At 39.1% G+C, this 23,347-nt stretch overlaps 4 protein-coding genes across 6 annotated transcripts; 1 reads left to right on the top strand and 3 right to left on the bottom strand.

Moving 5' to 3' along the window:
* Positions 1 to 901: 901 nt before the first annotated feature.
* On the top strand, positions 902 to 2,767 carry LOC133716964 (AAA-ATPase At2g18193-like). Its single transcript, XM_062143593.1, has 2 exons — positions 902 to 2,086; positions 2,187 to 2,767. The coding sequence occupies exons 1-2, from the start codon at positions 1,103 to 1,105 to the stop codon at positions 2,646 to 2,648; spliced, it is 1,446 nt and encodes a 481-aa protein (XP_061999577.1). The 5' UTR covers positions 902 to 1,102; the 3' UTR covers positions 2,649 to 2,767.
* Positions 2,768 to 2,920: 153 nt separating this feature from the next.
* Positions 2,921 to 7,244, bottom strand: LOC133716953 (probable serine protease EDA2). 2 transcript variants are annotated; one of them, XM_062143588.1, is made up of 12 exons: positions 6,833 to 7,244; positions 6,592 to 6,747; positions 6,308 to 6,490; positions 6,059 to 6,175; positions 5,864 to 5,917; positions 5,710 to 5,781; positions 5,345 to 5,550; positions 5,131 to 5,225; positions 4,398 to 4,472; positions 3,918 to 4,001; positions 3,087 to 3,185; positions 2,921 to 3,002 (listed from the first exon to the last, which is right to left on the bottom strand). In XM_062143588.1, exons 1-12 carry the CDS (start codon positions 7,145 to 7,147, stop codon positions 2,995 to 2,997), a joined length of 1,464 nt encoding a protein of 487 aa, XP_061999572.1. In that variant the 5' UTR covers positions 7,148 to 7,244; the 3' UTR covers positions 2,921 to 2,994. The 2 variants fall into 2 exon arrangements, with proteins under 2 accessions (XP_061999572.1, XP_061999568.1); XM_062143584.1 differs by having other exon boundaries at positions 2,921 to 3,185.
* Positions 7,245 to 9,261: 2,017 nt separating this feature from the next.
* LOC133716941 (B-box zinc finger protein 19-like) lies at positions 9,262 to 11,921 on the bottom strand. 2 transcript variants are annotated; one of them, XR_009849360.1, is made up of 6 exons: positions 11,555 to 11,921; positions 10,962 to 11,058; positions 10,727 to 10,842; positions 10,380 to 10,628; positions 10,166 to 10,288; positions 9,262 to 9,578 (listed from the first exon to the last, which is right to left on the bottom strand). XR_009849360.1 is itself a non-coding variant. In XM_062143577.1 (5 exons), exons 1-5 carry the CDS (start codon positions 11,645 to 11,647, stop codon positions 9,570 to 9,572), a joined length of 564 nt encoding a protein of 187 aa, XP_061999561.1. In that variant the 5' UTR covers positions 11,648 to 11,912; the 3' UTR covers positions 9,262 to 9,569. The 2 variants fall into 2 exon arrangements, 1 of the variants encoding a protein (XP_061999561.1); XM_062143577.1 differs by lacking the exon at positions 10,166 to 10,288 and having other exon boundaries at positions 11,555 to 11,912.
* A 1,351-nt stretch (positions 11,922 to 13,272) lies between these two features.
* On the bottom strand, positions 13,273 to 15,784 carry LOC133741091 (uncharacterized). Its single transcript, XM_062169066.1, has 6 exons — positions 15,763 to 15,784; positions 15,464 to 15,680; positions 14,722 to 15,009; positions 14,297 to 14,421; positions 13,892 to 14,020; positions 13,273 to 13,577 (listed from the first exon to the last, which is right to left on the bottom strand). Exons 1-6 carry the CDS (start codon positions 15,782 to 15,784, stop codon positions 13,273 to 13,275), a joined length of 1,086 nt encoding a protein of 361 aa, XP_062025050.1.
* Between the last annotated feature and the right edge of the window lie 7,563 nt (positions 15,785 to 23,347).

Raw genomic sequence — 23,347 nt, 5'->3', positions numbered from 1 at the left:
GTTCAAATAATGGGTTTTTAAAGTAATTGACGATCATTGGGTTAATTGAGTGATTCAGAATTATTTCAATGCAGACCGATTCACACTATGTAATGCTACAATCCATTCTTTCCCCGCTGATCCAGAATTAGAAGGTAAAAAGTGAGTCTCACTCTCACACATGGCATAGTAACAGAACCTTTTTTTTTTTTTTTTTTGGTCAGAAGTAACAGAACCATCTTAGACATCAGACAGATTTGATGCAAAGCAAACGCTATACATTTGATATCCTATTGCAAGTCTGCAAACCAGAAGAACCAAAACTATACCGTATGCATGCTTCTACCAGTGAAAACATGGAAGAAATTTAATATACTGTATATATAAACCCAAATTGGACAGAGGTTTTCACAATACAATCATGCAGAAAATCACTAAATTGTATATAATCCCAAATCGGCCAGAACGAAAATTTTGAAACTTGATGATACTAAGAAACTTTCATAGCTATTCTAAAAAAAAAAAAAAAAAAAAAAAAAAAAACTTCCATAGTTTTTATTGTTTGTCATCAAGCTCGGAAACTCGACACTCAAGCTCGATTAAAGTGAGACTTTGCTTGTCAGAAATGATAACCAAGTCTAAGCTGAAATTAAGCTAGAGCTCCACACTTGAACTCCTCGAACTTATAAAAACAGAAGCAAATATTCAGAGTTTCAGACCAAACTAACTAACTATTTAAGCTCAACCTAGTTCAAGTCAAATCTAAATACAGCTACCTGAAACTTAATTGTTTTGGCAAAAATGGTTCAAATATGGGTTTTTCTAATAATTGAAGAGCACTAGAGTAATTGAGTGGTTAAGAATTATTTAAATCCAGACAGATCCACATTTGCCAACAATCCATTCTTTATACTTAACATAACATAATACTCATGTTTGACTTTTTAGTTCAAGATGAATGGAACCTTAAGAAAATAGAAAAATTACTTGGAGAGGAAGCAACTCACAGAATCATTTCCTTGTTGCCCAAATCCTATCACTCCTTCGGCTCATTATAAAATACCCCATCATATCCTTCAACTCCCAACTCAAAATTTCTCCAAACACTCAAGTCAATAACACAATGTTTACTCTCAATCCCAAAGATGTGCAAACCACAGCATCCACATTGTTCTCAGCCTATGCCTCCTTTGCTGCATCAATGATGTTGGTCCGCTCCATTATAGACCAACTCATTCCCCACCAGTCAGTCTTCAGTCACTTTTTTACCACTCCCTCCTCGAACCTCACTTTGATTGTTGAAGAGTGCTGTGGTATGACACGAAACCAAGTCTATGATGCTGCGGAAGTTTACCTCCAAACAAAGATCAATCTTTTCACTGAACGCCTCAAGATCAGCAAAACACCCAGGAAAAAGAACATTAGCATTGCCATGGACAAAGGCGAAGAAATCACCGACACCTTTGACAATGATATCAAATTGAAGTGGCGCTTCACCGAGCCTGAGAAAAAACAGAAGGACGAGTACCACTCTGCTAATGACAGTAAGCGTCGGTTTGAGCTAGTGTTTGACAAGAAACACAAGGACACGGTGATGGACTCTTACTTGCCCTACGTTTTTGCTCGAGCTAAAGCCATTCAAGAAGAGGAAAAGGTTGTTAGGCTTTACACCCGGGGTTCGAGTCTGGGTGATGATGAGAACGATAACAGGGGTTCCAGTGGTTGGGGTTCCATAAGGATGGAGCATCCATCTAATTTTGGAACAATGGCGATGGATCCAGAGCTTAAAAGAATGGTTATTGATGATTTGGATAGGTTTGTGAGAAGGAGGGAGTTTTACAAAAGGGTTGGTAAAGCTTGGAAGAGAGGGTATTTGTTGTATGGTCCACCTGGTACAGGTAAATCGAGCTTGATTGCAGCCATGGCTAACTATCTCAAGTTTGATGTCTATGATTTGGAGCTTTCTGGCGTTCACAGTAATTGTGATTTGAGGAGGGTATTGCTTTCTACTAAAAATCGTTCTATTATGGTGATTGAGGATATTGATTGCTGCGCCAAAGTGCAGAACAGGGGACGTGAACCGGATCCACGTTCTCATAACAACAGGGTCAGTACTCTTCTCCTTTCTGTTTTCTTCGTCTTATTTTATGTAGATATTATATTGACTATGACAAATTGAGAATGACATGGTTTTACAATAATTGTAGTTGACACTATCAGGCCTACTGAACTTCATAGATGGTCTGTGGTCAAGCTGCGGGGACGAGAGAATTATAGTTTTCACTACCAACCACAAGGATCGGTTAGACCCTGCACTGCTGCGTCCGGGTCGCATGGATGTGCACATTCACATGTCTTATTGCACTGCAAAAGGATTCGACATCTTAGCCTCCAACTACCTAGGCATTCATGAAAGCAACCCTCATCACCTCTGCAAAGAAATTAAAGGGTTGATAGAGAGCACTGAAGTCACCCCTGCAGAGGTTGCTGAGGAGCTCATGAAAAGTGATGATGCTAATGGTACTCTCAAAGGGCTTGTCAATTTCCTCAAGAAAAAGAAGGTCGAGAATGATAAAGTGAAGGTAGAAGGGGCAGACAAAACTGAAGATCAAGGGCCATTTCCGGATGACTATTTACCACTCTATGATGGCTTTGACTTATTTGATTGAATAAAGCATCATGCATATATGTAATCAGCATCACAAATAATATACATGGCTTTGGTATTCAGAGCATGGTTTTGAGTTTTCAACTCAAACTGTGAAAAGACTGAAGACAGCAAGGGGCCTAGAACTTATTCATGAATAAGGGAATCTACAACATGCCCATGTCTATCTCGTCAGAAAGTCTAGATTCCTAATCAAACATTCACACTTGCATGGAATTTGCACCATCAAGTAGCAAATCAAAAGAATTTAAAAGGGAGAGAGAAAAACGCGTATACCAAGAAGTACAGGTATGATTTTTTTTTTTATGTACATGAGACAACTTACCATATCCTTCATAGATTAGTAATCAAACATCTGTTCAGAAGGTAAAAAGTGAGGTAAGATTAGTTACAGAGCCATCTTACACACCACATAATTATATTTACATGTAGCTCCTACCAGTCTCTAGGCATTCAGACAGCCACAGGTCTATGTGTTCTACAATTTGTTGTCTAACTTTGTGGACTGCATCTGGGTTGCTGCAGTTCTCGGCATTACCTGAAACAAAGTCATAGTTATATAAAAGTAGCTTTAAGAACGCAAATGTTATCGACAAGCTCAACCATCATGAAAATCATGTTCAGTTTCTGTTCAAAGTAGCCAGCTTTGAGATGCATTTAACGGCCTTCAAACAAGGAAAGCTTCTGATGGCTGCTAAAATTAATTTCATGTTGATAATAATAAGCTACTCCATATTTTCCTTATCCAACATTGTCAGAACTGGAACGGCATGATTTCCAAGAGAAGCTAATAGATGTCAGTAAATTTGCAGAGATAACCTTATAATAGTGCACTATCTTATTTAAGAACTAATATTCCACCAACAAGGTAGTTTTTCCTTCAATACTCTTGCACTTTTGGTTTTGTTTTGTTCTTTCCCAAAGATTCTGAACAGGAGACAAGCACTTAATGCACAAAAAACACTAGATTTGACGTCTTGTTGCAAGTCTACAAGCCAGAAGAACCAGAACTATGAATCTAATTTGCCCTCACGTTGCATGCATCCTTCTACCAGTGAAAAGAGGGAAGAAAACTTAATATACTGTATAACCCAAATTGGACATGGAGGTATTTGGAATATAATCATGCAGAAAATCAACTATAGAGTATATTCCATTTTCCATAATTGACCCACAAACTTCTGCTCAATGATGAATAATATTGTATCAACATTTTCATAACCAAAGAGTATTAAAAGTAAACAAAGAAGGACAAACAAACAATAGATACCTTCGGGGCTTAAAGGAACCTGTGGACATCCTCTCAAATCAGTTCCATGGCCACAATTATGGCAAGTGACGATGTATGAAGGCACTGACAGTTTAATTAAGAAACAAAAAATCAGAAATAGTAATAAATGAATTCAAGTCTTCACAGCATAGTAGATGCACAATATCATTAGGATCGAAGTTTAAAACTGGATATGAGACTGGCCACAGAGAGCTCTGTTGCACAAACTAACCAGTAATAATGCAATGACTAATGCATCAAGAATGGGAGCATTCACTAAAAATTCTTCTTAGTAGTGCAAATAAAATCTGATTATGCGACTTTTCATTTAAGTAGTAGAATACTTACTATCTGGAGATGAAGTCTGTAATAATGCAATGACTAATGCATCAAGAATGGGAGCATTCACTAAAAATTCTTCTTAGTAGTGCAAATAAAATCTGATTATGCGACTTTTCATTTAAGTAGTAGAATACTTACTATCTGGAGATGAAGTCTGTTTGGATGCATGACGCCAGGGATCCTGTGAGCCATTTGTGAAAACTATTTTTGAACCTACAGATTCAATTTCCAGAATATCATGTGAAATTCTGAACTAATGATAACCATTTGACCTTAACTGGCACCAAAAAAATAAACAAAAAACAAAAAAAACACTGGTGCTGTCTTTCATATAAAGATTATGAAACTATAAAAACAATGCCACATCAGCTAGTAATAGAAATCTTTCAACCATTGATGCATGGTGAAGTTTTTCACAAAGGGATGCTTAAAGATTGAATATCAATCTAAAGAAGTATATGGTTTTAACCTCTTAAACCTTCTCCCAGATAAAACTTAGACAATTTATTTTTCGGCCAAAATTCAGTAAGAGAAGGCTTAAGAAGAACCACAAACTCGATGATATCTTTCAGAAGAGAAGTCTCTATCCCCATAATACAAGATCATAAAACCAACTGAATAAGGAGCTTGATTGGTAACTTGGAGAATGGCAAAGGAACTCATATAAAGATTTATGCGTGTTAGTGTGTTTGCGCATTTTATGAGCAAGCATGTGTTACTGAGTCAGAGAATTGACATTTTACATGCAAATAGGGCAAGTTACCTGACCATCCATAGCCAAGATAGTATAATATGTGAATAGTAATAATGGCACAAATACTTATAGGGAAGAGAAACACATGGATAGGCAAAGAAAGGTATATGTTTTGACCTGCAATTCTTTTGCCTCCATAATATAAATTTGTCGCATCAACCTCTGGATAGATGCCCTCTCCAAAGACATTCTTGCAAAGGTCCAAATGGTATCTGGAAGAATAACAACCTTTCCATCATTAATGTATAGAAGAACTACATATCGAACACCCTACAAGTAGACATGAATACCAAAATGGTTTTCATACTAGAAGCCATATTCTGACACATACTTTGTGTCAACTTTTGAAGACCGGATGCTATCATTTGCAGGTGCCACCTGAAAATAGGCAACTTCGGTACAAACTTGGAACCACCACAAACGATCAGAACTCCCCTCGGTAACAGCAGTGTTCTTCAAGTGTTTCTGATTGTATGTTTCGACATCAACACCAAAACTTCCAAGGTAATACTCTTTAACATATTTGGCATATGCCTCCTGCAAACGTATCATCATATCTCCCTTAGAACATTGGACAACCAGAGAAAAATAACATCGGCAACCCAATTAAACATCAGACCAAGAACAAATTGGGTCTGACAGAACAAGTGAACCCCGATTAAGGAAGAGAATAGACTGGGAAGAAGAGAAACATACAACCAAATCCTCTCCATTAGTCTTTGCTTGAACAAGAGGGGAGCACAGTCTGTCGGGATTTCCATATTGAAACTGCAATTTTCCAAATCAGCAATCCTCAATAATTTGAGATATTAGAAATCAAGGGGCAAACTAAGAAGGAAGCAAACTTTACCGCAATAACAGCAGCATCCGCCAGAAAATACATAAAATCACCATCAATATCAAGCTGAAGACAGAGAAAAGGTCAAAATGCATGGTGAGAAGTGTATACCAAAACACAAACAGTAAGAAACACTGAAACTGGACTAATGTTCCAAAGTATATTATGAAATTATAAATGGTGAACTGAAGACATAAAGAATCACACCTGGGTTGCACCAAACAAACCCCGCACTGCTTTTCCATTAGCTGCAAGCCTTTGTTCAACAAGACGATTAGTTTCTTGCAATGCAGCTTTACATTCTGGACCGGCAGACTCACCAATCTGCATTTGGGGAGGATTAAAGCCAATAGCAACACGGTTGAAGCAAGTAAAATCTACTTCAATTTCACTATCTTGAAGGGGAAAAAAAAAAAAAAAAACGAAGAAAGAAGAAGCAATTAAGATTGTGGTCACCTGCTGGTCAAATTCAGTGTAGTTAAACACAGCTTCAACAACTGCAGAACTTGCAAGACTTCCACATGTCAAATGAGGAAACTTGAGTCTAAACCATGCACTAAGAGCTCCTGGATACGACACACCGAATACGAACCACGCATTCTCACCCTTAGTCTTATTCAGCTTCAAATTCAACGACTCCTAAACAACAACCACACCCTAAAAACACTAAATCACATGCTCAATTATCCAATTTACTACTCGAACAACACTAAAATCGAAGAATTGAAATGAAGACTTGCCTGATAATACTGTCGAAAAGCAGCCAAATCGAAAAGCGCTTGCTTCGATGATAAGTACTTCAAATTCTCAGTCGAGTGTGATTTAAACGGAGAGCTCTTACCATAGTAACGATGCTCGAGCGAGACCACAGCCGCGCCAAACTTCTTAGCCAAAACCTGTAAAAAATTTCACCAAATCCTAAATAATTTCCGATCTCTTCAGATTCCGACGACGGATTGAACAATATAATCAGAAACTTACAGTTAAGTAATCGTTGGAGATTCCTGTGCAGGCCGATTCTCCACAGATTTTGAGGAAAATCGGACCGTCGGATGGTCTGAAGAAGTCGAGGAGCTCATAATATCGCTGCTCGAACTTGCGGTGATCGTACGCCGAGAAGTGATCGAGAGTCTGAGTGAACCAGAGCTCCTTATCGGTCAAGTAATTGGTGCTCACGGCGGAGCTCTGGAGCTGAAGAAAAGTCCGAGGCGTGAACGCAAACGACGTCGTCCAGAGTATGATGATTGAGAAGACGGAGAGAAAAAACGGCGTCGTCGTCGTCGGAGCTAGCTTCATCGCCGATTGGCCGGGAAAGGTATAACCGAATAAGTTTCAACAGAAAATTACAAACGCTGTCTTATGGAAACGTGTGCCTGCAGCGAGCAATCTTCTTCTGACATTTGGTTTTATTGAGTTTTAAGAATTTTCCTTATTGGGCCGGAGCGGGTTCTTTCCGGTTAGGAATGGGATAATTGACAGGCCCAGCAATGGGTTGCGACCGCAGTTCCGTTCAAGTAGTCAGTTGATTTTATGGTAATTCGTGCTCAATTGTCGTTGAATTTAGATATAATGATGAAAAAAATAATAAAATACTTGAAATACTTATTAGTTTCCACTCTTGAACTAAATTCAAAAGACAACTGAACTGAACCAATAGAGCACGACTCATACTCGTGTTAGAGAGATGAAAATCAAATACTTTGGAGGAGAATTACCGCAAAAATATGACACCCAAATTTAAGATTTCTAGAGAATTAATTTTTTTATTTTCAGAACTATTAATAAAAATGACATTTCATAGTCGCTTCTATTACAAATTTACGATGTTGTAATTTTCCATGCAAAGATTGTACGTTTTAGTGCATCGATTATGCTTCGGCGCCATTTTTACCTTTTTTAGTATCTACCTACAGTAGATAACTTGTGAGGATGTGCTTCTGTTATGTAGCACTCTTGGCCGTAGGCCTGGCAACAGTGCGGTCACGGGCGGTCTTAACGGGCTCATAACGGCCGTTATAACCCGTTATCTTAACGGGTTATAACGGGTTGAGCCTGATGGGTTCGCGGGTTACCCGTTGGAACCCGTTAAAACCACTTTGTTTTGTTTTGTTTTGTTTTTTTTTTAATTTTAAAATTCTTTTCTAATCAATTACCCATTGAAACCCGTTAACAATAAATTGATCATTGAAACCCGTTAAGACCCGCTAACGTAAAAATGAATATATATATATATATATATATATATATATATATATATATATATATTATTTTTTTTGCATTTTTTAAAACTCTTTCACACCCATTATCCATTAAAATGGAATCAAAAGAACAAGAAAAAGTTCTGTCAAAATTTTGCTTCTTTGGATAAAAAAATGGAAACAGTTTTGTCAAAGATAGTATTAGCAGTACTCTCATCATGTATCAAAAACGGGAGGTTACAGTTCTTCTGTCAAACTAGTTGCAGCTCCCAATTACACCGCTTAGAATTAAAGCCAATTCTTCTTTAATTTCCTGTAGGCTTTGAAGCCCTCTGCTCTTGTTCATACGCATAAAGACAATTCACATTGCATGCTGCAATTTTAAATCTTATGTTGGTTGTCTTTATCCATTATCAAATCCAACAAGACCAAAAGCTTAAGAGAGGAGACATCGATGCTTGGTAAAAATGGTTCAAAGGATCATAGAAAATTATGAACTTCAATCAGATATAAGAAACAATCACATAACAGCAATCAGAAGTAAACAATGATACCAAAAGAGATAAGAAACAATCAGATCACACAGTGACAAACAAAAATCACATAACAGCAACTTCAACAAGCATCCCACAAATTGAAACAAATCAAACCCAGTTCATAGAGGTCGGAGCTCGTCTTCAACAGTTAAACAATTCTACCACATACCCAAGAGTGGCAGCACCGACTGAAACGGGTAGAGGGTTCGGCGTTCGCCGGCTAATGTGGAGAAGAGGAGAGAAGGTTAGATGCGTTAGATGTTTTTTCTATTTCTAATCGGGTTAGATGGGTTTTGTCGGGCAGCCTGTTTCCGCCCGTTAACTAACGGGTTAGCAGCCCATTAACACGTTATGTTATCGGGTGGAAATAAATGGGTTTTAAGCGGGCGGTTAACGGGTCATTGGCTGAATTGTCAGACCTACTTGGCCGGACGCGTTTTTATCAAGTGCTTGATGCATGACAGACTTACTCTGGAAGCCACCCAAGAAAAAAAGAGGCTTACTTTTTATCAACTGCATTTGAATCAAATTTAAGAAAATCAAGTCGGAACACCTTCTATTCATGGATCCGGATAAGATTACAGTTTTACTTGGAAAAGCGCAGAGTATACCATTTCCTCCATGTTCAACCGGCACTTGAAAAAAGCGAAGAAAGAATTTTAAAATTGCAGTGGAATTACAACAATACAAGCACTTGCATAGATTTGAACAATGGAGATCAGCAGCAGTAAATAACAGTATTTTGCTTTCGGAGCAAGTTTTGCATGCTTTCCGAGTAACCAACTATATCGGATATATCCTGCACAACTAAACTACTGAATGGTAAACACTCTTTAACCCTTAATGACCATAAGGGTCACTTAACAGGAGAAGGGAAGATAAAGGAGCGAGTTCCTCATGAAGTAGCAGATAGCCAAGGTGTAGATGAATTGCCCTTCTGGCTACTAGTGAAAGTAAGTACTGACCATGCTTCCAAATACGCCACTATTGGTCCTGATTAAGAACAACAGATGCTTGTTGCTTAGAAATAAAAACTGGTACGCATGAGAGTTAAATGATGCATTGCTCTGATATATGACAGCCAACAAGGTCAATATTTTTCTAGTTAGAGGTGAGTTGATTAAATTGAATGGTTCTGTTGAGTTATGCACAATGTACTAGAACTGCAGTCTTTCAGTTCAACATCAATACCGAAAAAGGATAATGAACCGTAGTAAGAAGCTTGAGCTTTAAGAATCACATAATAGACAACGGGGAATTTAACATGTGCTGGATTATGCTGTAATATTTGTAATTCTAATGTTACTTTTTGGCAATAATCTTAATCTATAGTAATTACTGTGGTATTTCTCTGATAAAAGCTGATGGATTTGATAAAATTAGAATCAAGGACTTGATACTATTATATAATTATTTAATGGAAGCAAGGGAGATTTATGAATAGGAACTCTTTTCTTCTCTACTGCAGAGAAGATAAATCTCAACTTATATGGCTCTATTTCAGGTGCCTTCAATTTCAAGTTTAATAGGTCTTGTCATTAGTTCAGTTGGAAGTGAAAGATAAACTCGCACTTACTAACCAATTTTGTCATGCCACTAATAAGCAATGATGATCTTGATCATGTCTAATAGTCCACTCCAGGTGGTAATTTTCACTCTGCTGAGATCTGTGTATACCATTTACTAGGAATGCAAAAAAGTTCCTAGGGGAGGTTCAAATACATGTTACATTAATCAAACAGAGGTAAGATCCTAAGTTCAAATGCTGGTACTCAATAATGAAAACACGCTAACCTCTTTATTTGAAGCTTGTCCATGCATCCGATTAGGCTTCATGTTCAAATCAATTAACTTATTATCCATCTTTACATGCCCATCATCATTGGCATCTGCTAGACGAATAGGAGATGCCCTGTGATTTTGATGGTTCTCTCCAATTGTCATTCTTGGTTGCTGATGTTGTACTCTTCTGGTCTCACCTTGGTCAATGGGGGGCTGGGATGCTGGGTCTTCACCGTTACTACTAGGTTTATCCCCTGGAAACTACAGAGCAACCAAAATAGTGTAAAACTTCAAGTAATGTCTAGCAGCCTAAAAAAGTAAAGAAGTAAATAAATTCTTGGTGAAAAGGATGAACACACCTCAACTCTTTGTCTCAGTACCAGATATCTTCCGTGTGTTCTTTTACCTCCAACATGAACAACCATATCACATTGCAAACAAAGGGAACTCCCATCTATCTCGCAATAGAAGAAAGCTACATGTGTAGTTTCCAAAGACAGAATATAAGTGTGATGTGATTTTTTCTTTTCTCTTAAATATAACATAATGACAAATCAACATCAGAAGATCCTAGCAAAAGATAGGCCTCCATACCGGGTGCATTTTCACAAATATCACAGCGGGGAACTGCACTGGGAGTTGCCAGACCAACCCGAACATGTCGGCTAGCAAGCTTATTGCACAAATGCACCTGCCACCCCATCAACAGATTAAAGCATTGCTTCTAAAAGTCTATAAGAGTTTCCAGATTAGGCAAAAACCCCTTTAACGACTCTATGCGATGTACCGATTTACTTAACCCTTTCGAAGAATTTAGGACAAGCAAGAAAAAGTCAACTTCTGGGAAAGTATGTTTCTTAACAAGGACATACGTACAATGTGGGAAAGATATGAGGCAATATAGCTGCTCCAAATAACTTTTTTAGGTTTTGATAGAACACAGCATATATGCTCTCATATTTGACTAATATGAAAGAAACTAACAATTGTAGCTGCAAATCAAGGATTAGTATACAACAAACTAACAACACATATGGTTCGATTTGCACCAAGTAAACGGAAAATATGAAACCAAGCAGCTTCCTTTCACTAGATTCTAGGCTTTACCATATGAAACTACCAATTGGGTACTCAAAAAAAAAAAAAAAAACTTGGAAGATTAAACCCAGAAGCTTAAAGTAACATACTTTTTCATCACAGGCACGGCAAAGAGCAGCTTCGTCGGCAGCACAGAAAACGATCGCGGCTGCGCTTTCACAAGCGTCACAAAGTGTTCGCATAATTAGTTGCAGTGATTTCCACTACTCTCATATTTCTACGCAAAACCCCAACAGATTATAAGCCAGCCAGCCCTCACATCCAATCCAAAGCCAGAATCTTTTAAACTTAGATCCAAAACCCAGAAAGACCCAAATCAGGAAAGACTCACTGTGGCTTTGGTTGGTCAGTAGTGGAGCTAATAATGATGTGGAAAGACTAACAACGGATTAGGCTGGGGGGGGGGTAAAGAAAAGTGGGTTTGGGTTGGTTTTTGTTGGGGAGATTCCAGAAGGGCCGAAGAATAATAAATTATATATTCGGTGTGGAATTTGTTAATAGCCAGAGGAAGGAGACGTGGTGATTCATGAAAAAATTATATACAAATGGATGGTTTTTGTCAACTTTGTTTGCTCTCCTAGTGTTGAGCTCAGGACTCGATGGCCACAAATTTGAAAAGGCAGTGGGGTTGATATTCGATGGAGGCCCTTGGGGAACTCTCACCCACCAGTGGCATATCGGGGGCGGGACCCATGTGTGTTTTAGTTAAATTGTTGCTTGCTTTTCTTGGTTTTGGATGATATAATGGTGGTGGCGTTGTACTCTTGGCTTGGCTTTGCTTTGCTCCCGTTGAGCTTGAAAGTTGAAACCCGCCTTGCCGTCCACACAGCATCTTTGGGCCCTGATATAATCTGTACCTAAAATCTGAGAGAAGATGGATGATGTGATCGGGGGAGAGAACGTGACACCATCAATGTGCCAACTGTGGACGTAATGATGTGTGAGTTTGGAAGTGTGGCTGGAGGGGAGGAAGGTTGTACCAGAATAGAGACAGGACGATTACTAGTCTCCTGTCACGTAATTGAACATTTGAACTCATAAATAATAGTCTTCAAGGGGGAAGAAAGGTCCTCTATCATCTGAAGATTTTACCAGTTGCTGGTCACACTATTATGCAGGGTTGAACAATTGGGAGGATGGAGTTGAAAAAAAAATCTGAGGATGATAGAAGTTTTGACAAGTATCGATGGTTAAAAAATTTGAGATGGTAGAAGTTCTCACAAGCTATTTCAAATTAGACAGATGATAATCATGATATGTATTGTTAAGGCCAAAAAAATTAGAATGATAAAATATTCTAATTATTATCATATATTTATTCTAGAGTGACACATGCTAGACTTTTTGAAAACTTAAAATATTTAGGGGAGATCATCGTATATTTATTTTAAGGTGTTATAATTTTTGAAAACTTAAACTCCCCAATTTACATTATGCACTCTCCTTAATTTTTTAACATTTTCTATGCAATTCTCTACAATTTCATTCCACAGCTGCCCTTTTAGCTTCTAAATGCATGACAGAAATACACAGTTCTTTCTTCTCCTCTCTCTCTCTCTCTCTCTCTCTCTCTCTCTCTCTCTCTCAGTTCTCTCTAGGGATGGAACCAGGAATTAAATTTGAGGTGGGTTAAATTTACCTTATGTTGGCAAGAAAAATTTGGCAGAGTCTACTTTGTTTTGACGGAATATCTCAATTGCATAACACTTACTAAAATATCATCCACAAAATACATTTATTAATCAAATCTAACAATAGAAAATTGAAACAATTCTCAGTTAAATATTCCATGTCAATACGAATTCAACTACTTAAGTTGTGCTATTCGGTTACCTGAAGCATAAAACTCATCGATAACCGAATTTGAATCAATAGTATCAACAATTTCTCTCTTAATATGCACTATCATTAAATCTGCAAGAAAATCATCACTCATCTTTCTTTGAAGTCGGTTCTTAATGAGCTTCATGGTTGCAAATGCTCTCTCTGTTATAGTCGTAGAAACAGGGTGAGTCATCACTAAACTGATTAGTCTCTCAATCAACAAGAATGGTGTAATTGTGTTAACAAATTCTTGACATAACTCATAAAGGGTGTATAAATCTTGAAATTCTGAAAGTTCAGAGAATTGGTACTCAAAATGTTTCAACTAGTCTCTTAGATCATTCAAATCAGGCACATCATAAGGATATAATTTCTCAGCCAAACAGCATATTTTGTCAATCTCAAATGATTGAAAATCAAATTGAGGATACAATGCAGAACAAAGAATCAAGAGTTCCCTTGTTTGTTCATTGAATCTACTGTTTATTTCCATCAATTGATTAGTTCCATCAATTGAAAATCAATTACGGCCTTGAATACTTCAACAAGATAATAATGCTCAATAGTGACACAATTTTGTTGTTGAGAAAGACGACCCATACCTTCCATACGGCGAGCACTAAAATCTGGAGCATCAATTGTGTGTGCGTCACAAAACGATACATCACTAGCAAAGAAATCAACCCAACCATCTTCTCTCGACTTTTCAAGACGACCCTTCGTACTAGAAACTAGATTCATAGCATTTATGATTTCTTGAGATTGTTCTTACAGTGACTTACAAAGAGCATTTGTGATTCCCATAGTTTTATCCAACAACAATAAGCAAAACACAAAGTCAAATGATCTTAGAGTTTTAGAAGCACCCAAAACCTCTCCACGTATTTTTTGAGTCCATTATCTATCATGTTTTTCAAAACTAACTAGTTAAGTTATACAATTTCATCAAGTTCTTGATAGATAATACCTTGAACTCCACCGAGTAGCTCCAGCTCTTTACAAATTACATGTCTGATTAGCTCCCTTTCCAGTTTCAACTTCCCCAGCAGCAATTTGTTGCACAACTTCAACTTCTTTAGTAGATTTTAACTCAGAAACACGCTTAGCAGATGAGTCGACAACATTAATGATACTAGTTAGCATTTGAAAGAATAAATAGACAACGCCCACATCTTTAGCTGCAGCATTTAAAGCTAGTTGTAGGCGATGAGCAAAACAATGTACATAATATTCTTATAAACACTTTTGCAATAATAGTACTTGCAATCCATTCCACTCACCATGCATGTTGCTACCACCATTATATCCTTGATCACGCAAATTTTTAACTTGAAGATTGTATTACGTAAGAACACTGTCTATCTTACTCTTAAGAGTTGCAGCACAAGTATCACTAACACTTACAACATGGAAGAATCATTCACGAACAAACCCATGAGAATCAACAAATCTCAAGATAATTGTCATTTGTTCCTTCTTAGATTCATCAAGTGCTTCATCAACAAGCAAACAAAACTTAGCCTCCTCACGAATTCTTCTTCTGACTCTATTGGCAAGAATACTCAGAATTTCTTTTTGAATCTTTGGTGAAGTATAAGTAGCATTTCGAGAGGCATTTTCTAAGGTGACTTTTGCAACTTCCTCATTCATTCTCTCATAGGAATCCATCACCTCAATAACATTTCCACGATTAGATGACTCAACAGATTCATCATCACCTCTAAAAGCAAGTGTTTGCTTTGTTAACAATCTTACAGCCTCTATAGTAGCCTTGAGCCGCAATCGATTTTGCTATACCAATTCTGGCGGTTGTGGATTCATGACTTTATCAATATGTCTACACACATGTTTTAAGCCTACCATATCTTGCATAGACTTATAATGTGGGGAGCTGATCTTCCCTACATGCTTTTTAAAGCAACATTGAACTCCACCAATCTTTCTCCAATTGTTAAACTCATAAGAAGTGAACAAAGAATGCCTCAGAGGATTGCTATAAAAAAGAAAGCATGGAAAACAAAATGCCTTATCAGTCTCATTAGAGTTCTCAAGCCAAGGATATTTTTCAAACCATTCCCATTAAATCTGCAATCTTGATCTCCACAAAGATGCATTAGATCATACTCTTCTAATTTTGGTTGATAAGGACCATAAAGTATATATTTTCTTCAAACCTCATCACGCTCATTAAAGGATATGATGAGATTGCAAGGCGTTTTCCCGGATCACGTTCAATGTGATTAACATCAATTTCACGAGACTCAACTCTTATAGAACTAGAAGGTTCTTGCTCAACCGAACTTGGAATAACACCCATAACAACATCATTTTTCTGAAAATATGAATTCGCTTTCTTCTCAACTTTTCGTGGCTTAGGATTTTGAGGTTGATCTGTCATTAAAAACAAAACCTAGAAAAAAGAAAACATAAAAACAACCAATCTTAAGTTGCTGAGCATGTACAAATTACAAACTTAAGTCAAACTCAAAATGCATTGGTCTATTGAAAGTCGTCTAGAACCATTACAAAAAGGACAGACTTTAATAACAGGATCGAGACCTTCCTATGCTAAAGACACAAAACAAAACAAAACATTCTTACAAAAGATACAAGGAGATATATGTGGACCTATCCATCCAGAATGCGGAGCATTCAAGTACTTTATGGTTCTGGTGGATGCTTCGACACGCTGGTCACATGTCGCTTTATTGTCCACAAGAAATGCTGCATTTGCAAAACTCCTAGCACATATTATACGTTTAAGGGCTCATCACCCTGATCACCCTATCAAGTCTATAAGGCTTGATAATGCTGGAGAGTTTACATCAAAAGCATTTGATGAATATTACATGTCTATTGGGATCGATGTAGAGCATCTTGTACCCCATGTGCATACACAAAATGGTCTCGCAGAAGCCATCATCAAAATGCTACATATGGTGGCTAGATCACTGGTTATGCGCACCAACCTGCCTATATCTATCTGGGGTTATGCAATATTGCACGCAGCTTTACTTATTCGTTTCAGACCCACTGCTAGCCAACCATTTTTTTGTGTACTAGTTGGTAAATGAATATGAGCTTGACATTTCATACTTACGCATATTTGGTTGCGCAGTATATGTGCCTATTTTGCACCCACAACGCACCAAAATGGGTCATCAGAGACAATTAGGTATTTATGTTGGATACGAATCTCCAACGATTATCCGCTATTGGAACCTTTGACATGCGATCTCTTTACCGATAGATTTGCGGATTGTCACTTTGATGAGACAGTCTTCCCGTCGTTAGGGGGGGATAGGAAAAAGGATTTTCCAAGGGAACGACAGGAATTGTCGTGGTTTGTCCCCACTCTGTCTCATTTTGATCCCCGCACTTCACAATGTGAAAGTGAAGTAAAAAGAATGACTAAATTCAGTTTGCCCTCTTCAACTTTGGGGCAAACATCAGTTTGGTCCCTAACCTTTTTTTTTTAATCATGATGGTCCTTGCACTTCTATTTTCCATCACGCAAGTCTAAAATTCAAATTTGGCTCGAAAGATGACGTCATATGCTGACTTGGCACCGACATAAGGGCCCACTTTTCAGATTTTGAACAAACAAGAAGGGTAAAATAGTAATTTCAAATTTAATTTAATTTCTAATTTTTTTTCTCTTATTTTCTCTCTCATGTGCCTCACTTTCCTCTCACTCATATCTGAAACCTCATCTCTCTCTCTCTCTTATTCCCAGCCACCATGAATTTCTGCTCCAAATGTTACAAAAACTTTTGCCTTAAGGAGCAACATGAGGCCTCAATCAAATCCACCGTCGAAGCCTCTCTCTTTGCCTCCGCCTGTGCCTCTTCATCGATGTCGTCCTAGTCTTATTCTCCGACGACTGATGGCGTGGTGGACGGAGGAGAGGTTGTGGGAGATCGAGAGGAAAGATCTCTTCATGAGGATGATGGAGTCGGCAGAGTCAATGAGGTCGCGATAATGAGCGCCGACAAGTTGACGGAGCTCAGTGAGTTTCTGAGGAGACCCAATGGCGGTGCCGGTCTTCAACCTTGCTCCGAATTTGATGGTTTCAAGGCTGTGCTTGGGTTCGACTCTATTTCTTTGTCTAGTATTGTCATTAGTCTTTGCATGAATTTTGGCGAGCAAAACACGCTGCCAGAGTCCTTCCGCCTCCTCAACCAAACTTTCAACATTGGAATCAACTTCTTCGACTCTGCGGAGATGTACCCGGTGGTTCAGCGAGTCCAGAACTCACTCTTATCCTTCCTGCGTTCCTTTTGCAACCGGATCAAATATCAATCACAATCGCAAATGCAGAAATTGCTGGTTTTTTTTTTGTATTTCGGGTGTGAATTTCTGGAAGATTTGATCTACTGTGAATTTCTAGTATTTTCTTTTTATGGTGTGAATTTCTAGTTTCTGGTGCTAGATTTTGCTTTTAGATATTAGTGATTTGAAGTTGGGCTCATCTGGGTTTTTTTTGGATTGGATTATGTTTGCAATTTTGATTTTGGGAGAAGAAATGGAGATGATGTGCAGTTGGGAAGGGGGCGGTTTTGAGAGGCATGGAGTTTGGTTGAAACAGTTGAGGTGGTGGGTAGTGGGAGCTTGTGAGTAGAGGATCAAAATTCAGAGCCTAGTCGGAGGAGGATGGGAGGAGGGTGTTTCGTAGTTTCGGTCTTTCATATGAAACGAGAGAGAGAGAGGTAACTGGGGTAGTTTGGACATTTTGCCCAAAATGAGATGACAAAGCTGAAAAGTGGGCCCTTATGTCGGTGCCAAGTCAGCATATGACATCATCTTTCGAGCCAAATTTGAATTTTGGACTTGCGTGATCGAAAATAGAAGTGCAAGGACCATCATGATTAAAAAAAAAAGGTCAGGGACCAAACTGGTGCTTGCCCCAAAGTTGAAGGGGGCAAATTGAATTTAGTCCTAAAGAGAATAATCGATCTTCAAAACGTAGCAGATTCGATGCCTGATGCGTTTACTGATATCGCAAAAGTGACGAGATCACATATACCAGCTGCAAATGTGCCTGCAAAGTTAAAAGTCCCCAACAAGGGGCACGGTGCCGTAGATAGAGGCACTGCAACCACACTTAGTGGAGGTGTGGTTGAGGCCGTGGTTCCCCAAAGGAAGAGGGGGAGGCTACTTGGTTCGATTAACACTCACCCAAGGAAAAAGAGGGCGAGTAAGGCACAAACCGATCCATTAATCATCAATGTAGAGAATCTCTCTCATGAGATTGTCTCTGATTATAATTATGTCCATGAATCAATACTGGAGGACGCTTCGCGTGTTGTTTGAAATGATTCCAGAGAACAAAGAAATCTCAATGAATTATGAGAGTGCGTATGAGTTGATAGAAAGATCTTCCATACACATTGATGATGTATTTGCATACACTATTGCTCAAGAAATCATAGAGCACGATGATATCGAACCACGCCCTGTTGCAGAATGTCAACAAAGAGCAGACTGGCCTAAATGGAAAGAAGCAATCCAGGCAGAACTAGATTCTCTGGCAAACCCCACCAAGTGTAAAGCCTGTAGGACATAAATGGGTCTTTGTCAGAAAGCGTAATGAAAAGAATGAAGTCATAAGGTACAAGGCTCGCCTTGTGGCGCAAGATTTCTCACAACGCCCTGGAATTGACTATGAGGAGACATACTCTCCCGTAATAGACGTTATAACGTTCTGCTACTTAGTTAGCTTGGCAGTTTCCGAAGGACTGGAAATGCAGCTCATGGATCTGGTTACTGCATATCTCTATGGGGATCTTGATTCAGAGATATATATGAAAGTGTATGATGGCCTTACATTACCCAATTCAAGTGACTCTAAACCATGGAGTGCGTTTGCAATTAGGTTGAAACGCTCACTTTATGGATTGAAACAATCTGGGCGGATGTGGTATACCCGTCTAAGTGACTACTTGATTGGGAAGGGATATAAGAATGATGAATTGTGCCCCTGCGTATTCATAAAGAAAACAAGTTATGGATTTGCAATTATAGCTGTATATGTCGATGATATGAACATAATAGGTACTCTTGATGAAATAAGAGAAACCACGAGCTACTTGAAATCCGAATTTGAGATGAAGGATGTTGGGAAAACTTGATTCTGTCTAGGCCTTGAACTAGAACACCGAGTTTATGGAATACTAATCCACCAGTCTGTGTATGTCCAAAAGATGCTCAGGCGATTTAACATGGACAAAGCGCATCCTGCTAGCACTCATATGATAGGTCGAAGTTTGGATGCAAAGAAAGATCCATTTCATCCAAAGAAAGATGACAAAGAGGTGTTGGGAGCTGAAATTCCCTATCTAAGTGCAATAGGCGCATTATTGTACTTAGCCCAATGTACTCGACCAGACATTGCATTCTCAGTGAACTTGTTAGCTAGATTTAGCTCAGTGCCAACGCAGCGTCACTGGAATGGTATCAAGAACATTTTTCGATACCTAAAAGGAACCATTGACTTGGGACTGTTTTTTCCCCACAAAGAGACAAGAGGGACCGCAGATGGAACTGCAATCTCTAAAGGAAATGTTGATGGCGAAAGCGCCACTCACTGCACCTAAACGCCAAATGACATTTTGGTTGGTTTTGCTGATGCTGGGTACCTCTCTGACCCACATAAAGGTTGTTCCCAAACTGGTTATGTATTTACCATTAGGAACACATCGATATCTTGGAGATCAACAAAGCAAACCCTTGTGGCTACCTCCTCGAACCACTCAGAGATCATTACTCTACATGAGGCGGTTCGTGAGTGTATATGGTTAAGAGCTATCATTACACATATTCGAGGGACTAGTGGTTTGAGTTCTACCACTAAAGAGCCTACGTGCATTTATGAAGAAAATGCAGCTTGCATCGAACAGATGAAGCTAGGATATATCAAGGGTGATAATACAAAGGGCAAATTATTGTTTAGTCCCTGAAGTATGACCTCGTCCTCGTTTCAGTCCCTGCCTTTCTAATTTAATCCCAAAAGTCTGTGAACTCACAATTTTCAGTCCAACCGGTTCATCTCCTCCATTCTCTTCGGTTGCTGGCTGATGTGTCAGTTATCTACTTGCCAGCTCAGCGCCACGTAAGACCCCGATTTTGTAAAGTGACGAGAATGCCCCTGCTTCAGTTTCTTCCAAAATTTCCTCTATCTTCTTTCTCCCTCTATCCAGATCTTCTATACAAGGAGAAGGTGGGTTGACCAGTGCTAGTGCCGGTGCTAGTCAGTGGGTGCGCCGACGAGTATGATGGTGATAGTGGTGAGCCGCAGCAATTGTTGAAGTTTGTTGACCATAGAGAGAGAATCTGAGATTTAGTTTCTCTCTCATCCATCCCTCTCGTAAAAAAACCCAGAATCATAAAGCGTCCAGAGACCAAGATGTGTGATGATGATGATGATTACTCGGAGAAGAAAGGATGGGAGGATGGGGTGAAGGAGGCAGAGGTCGTGGGTGCCCAGAGAAAATTTGTGGGTGTTCACCGCAATGGCGCGTGGGCTACTTCTGGGCATCGCCGGACAACAGAGAGGCTGCTGATGCATCGTCGGAGGTCGCTGAGCACGATAGTGGTGCAGGTGAGGCACATACGACAACATTGATTTCCAGGTTGTGTCACACCGTGGCATGCCGCCTGGCCTCGACGGCGCTGTGGCGCTGTAGGAATGCCCGGACTGCTCCTTAATCTCCTATGATGCTACGGTGACATTCAAGCTTGCTTCTTCTTCTTTTGCTGTCTTGGTCATTCTTTGTTCTGCAGCAATAGTAGTGAAGAAGTGGTTCCTATTTTTGTTGAAAAAGCCCAAGTTCTTGATCAAGGTTATGCAAGAATTGAGGGATTTTGATTCAAGAAATTGGTTTTTTGTTGCAAAAGGTGAAGTGGTTTCTTGTGGGTTTTGTTTTTTGTATCAGAAAAAAGCTTCAGATTTAACATATTCAACATGGTACTTTGAATGATCTAGGTCTTCGTCTTTCTTGCTTTCTGTTTGGTTTTTGAACGATCTGGATATTCAACATGGCACAAATCACCGCTGCTCTTATTTGATTGAGTCCCCCATTTGATTTCATCTTCTTGTTCCGATTGTTCAATTTTTCACAGCGTTTTACTCCATTTGTTTCATAAACACTCAAATTTGTTTCTGCTTTGTTCTTTTGAAATCTGATTTGGATCCATCTTTGGCGTGAAATCGTTGTTCTAACCATCAACCCCAAATCACCATATCCAAACAAGACCTTAGGGTTTTGGGCAAATCTGAGGATGTTTTTGGATGGTGAGCTTGGTAGTGGTGGTGGATTTTGGGTGTAAAGATAAAGAAGGAAGAACATGGGCATTCTCGGCACTTTACAAAATCGGGGTCTTACGTGACGCTGAGCTGGCAAGTAGATAACTGACACGTCAGCCAGCAACCGGAGAGAATGGATCGGAGGAGATGGACCGGTTGGACTGAAAATTGTGAGTTCAGGGACTTTTGGGATTAAATTAGAAAGGCCTGACGAGGTCATACTTCAGGGACTAAAAAGTAGTTTGCCCTAATACAAAACACATATCGGCAAAGTTTTTCTACAATCAACAACAGCAAGCCCTCCTCAAGATTCAAGTGAATCAAGTAAGGTCTGAGGAAAATGTGGCAGATTTGTTCACCAAATCATTGCCTAAGCCCATATTTGAGAAACATGTGAAAAGCATAGGAATGCGAAGACTTTCCAAGCTCTCTTGATTAATGTAAGGATCAGGGAGAGGTGTAGACGTCAGGGGGAGTCTAACACACACATGTCATCCTCAAATGTAAAAGGTGCGTTGTGCTCTTTTCCTTCGACGAATGTGTATTTTTTGTCCCACAGAGTTTTTATTGTTACTTGGAAAAGTTTTTAGTGAGGCAACAACTCATGCACCATTTCGTCTTTGACTTGGCACAAGGGGAGTGTTAAAGGAAAAGCACATTATGTGCCTTCGTCAAAGTGACTGACGAATAGGGAATCAAGGAATTAGCGATTACCATCAATCAGCAAGGATTACGGATCAATCAGCATTTAATTTCATCATTGTAATTGATATTTCCGTTGTAATTCTCTCCCTATATAAAGGGACTATGAAATGAAATGAGTAGACCAATTCTCATTTACTTTTACAAATTACATATAGATAAAAGGATTCATTTCAGTTTACCTACCTGAACTTTCACCCATTCTTCATGTTAGTCCCTTAACTTCCAATTTGATCAAGACTACCCCCGAACTCTTAATTTCCATCACCCGTGTCCAACTCTCCTAACGCCATCCAAAAATTCCGTTTACTGCTGACGTGGGATGAGTCAACAAGCAAATTTTAAAGCCGTCGAGCCCACACAGAGGGCTAAAATAGACAATTTGTATTTAAAAAAAAATTTAAAAAAATAAATCAGATGCGTCTTTGTTGATCACATTAACCCTAGATCCCTAAGCCTCGATCATTTTGGGGAACAACTTCAAACCTCTCACAGATAGGGAAATCGGGAAATCTTTTAACTCCAACAAACAACACAGCTCAATCAATTCATGAGCTTATGACTCGAAACAACAACTCATTCAACTCGGCCATGAGTCCAACTCAGACTCCTGACTCACCTACAATGCACAAGAACCTGCACATTGACGCCCTTCTCTTTCCCATGCCTGTTCATTGAAATCTCCCACAGATGAAGGAGCACCACCATGACGCCCTTCTCTAATCTCTCTCCGACTTATTGCTCGACCTGGGTGTCTGCGATGGCGACGGCGATAGCGACACCAATCCTCCTCTTCTCTGCTGTGACTATACCGAATCCATACCTCCCGGAATCCTGACCTTCAGTAAATCAAAATGGCTTTGATTGAAACAGTCAACGCAACACTGATACAAGGCAAAGCAAACATCACAAAAAACTCTACCAAAACGGAGACACAGATCCATAGAGAGCACAGATCGAAACCAAAATGTAAAGAATCAAACTTATTTTAATCAGAGGAGAAGGAGCTTAGAGTACCAGACCTCAAAAGCTCCCGAAATCCTGTTTTTGA

The sequence above is a fragment of the Rosa rugosa genome, chromosome 1 (genome assembly GCF_958449725.1).
Source record: "Rosa rugosa chromosome 1, drRosRugo1.1, whole genome shotgun sequence".
Lineage (NCBI taxonomy): Eukaryota > Viridiplantae > Streptophyta > Magnoliopsida > Rosales > Rosaceae > Rosa > Rosa rugosa.
The sequence above is the reverse complement of the archived record's forward strand: the minus strand, read 5'-3'. Positions and strand labels throughout refer to the sequence as shown.

Bases quoted from the DNA above. Each gene is read 5' to 3' on its own strand.
- LOC133716964 (XM_062143593.1), top strand. From the start codon at position 1,103: ATGTTTACTCTCAATCCCAAAGATGTGCAAACCACAGCATCCACATTG. The intron at 2,087-2,186 runs GTCAGTACTCTT...CAATAATTGTAG, and splicing joins CACGTTCTCATAACAACAGG to TTGACACTATCAGGCCTACT.
- LOC133716953 (XM_062143584.1), bottom strand. From the start codon at position 7,147: ATGAAGCTAGCTCCGACGACGACGACGCCGTTTTTTCTCTCCGTCTTC. The intron at 6,176-6,307 runs GTGACCACAATC...CCCCAAATGCAG, and splicing joins ACACTGAATTTGACCAGCAG to ATTGGTGAGTCTGCCGGTCC. The intron at 5,551-5,709 runs GTATGTTTCTCT...ATACGTTTGCAG, and splicing joins CTAATGGAGAGGATTTGGTT to GAGGCATATGCCAAATATGT.
- LOC133716941 (XM_062143577.1), bottom strand. From the start codon at position 11,647: ATGCGAACACTTTGTGACGCTTGTGAAAGCGCAGCCGCGATCGTTTTC. The intron at 10,843-10,961 runs GTATGGAGGCCT...CTACACATGTAG, and splicing joins TATTTGTGAAAATGCACCCG to CTTTCTTCTATTGCGAGATA. The intron at 10,629-10,726 runs GTGTGTTCATCC...GTTGCTCTGTAG, and splicing joins TACTGAGACAAAGAGTTGAG to TTTCCAGGGGATAAACCTAG.
- LOC133741091 (XM_062169066.1), bottom strand. From the start codon at position 15,784: ATGCATTTTGAGTTTGACTTAA. The intron at 15,681-15,762 runs GTTTGTAATTTG...TTTTAATGACAG, and splicing joins GCATTTTGAGTTTGACTTAA to ATCAACCTCAAAATCCTAAG. The intron at 14,021-14,296 runs GTAATTTGTAAA...CTATGAATCTAG, and splicing joins AAAGGGAGCTAATCAGACAT to TTTCTAGTACGAAGGGTCGT.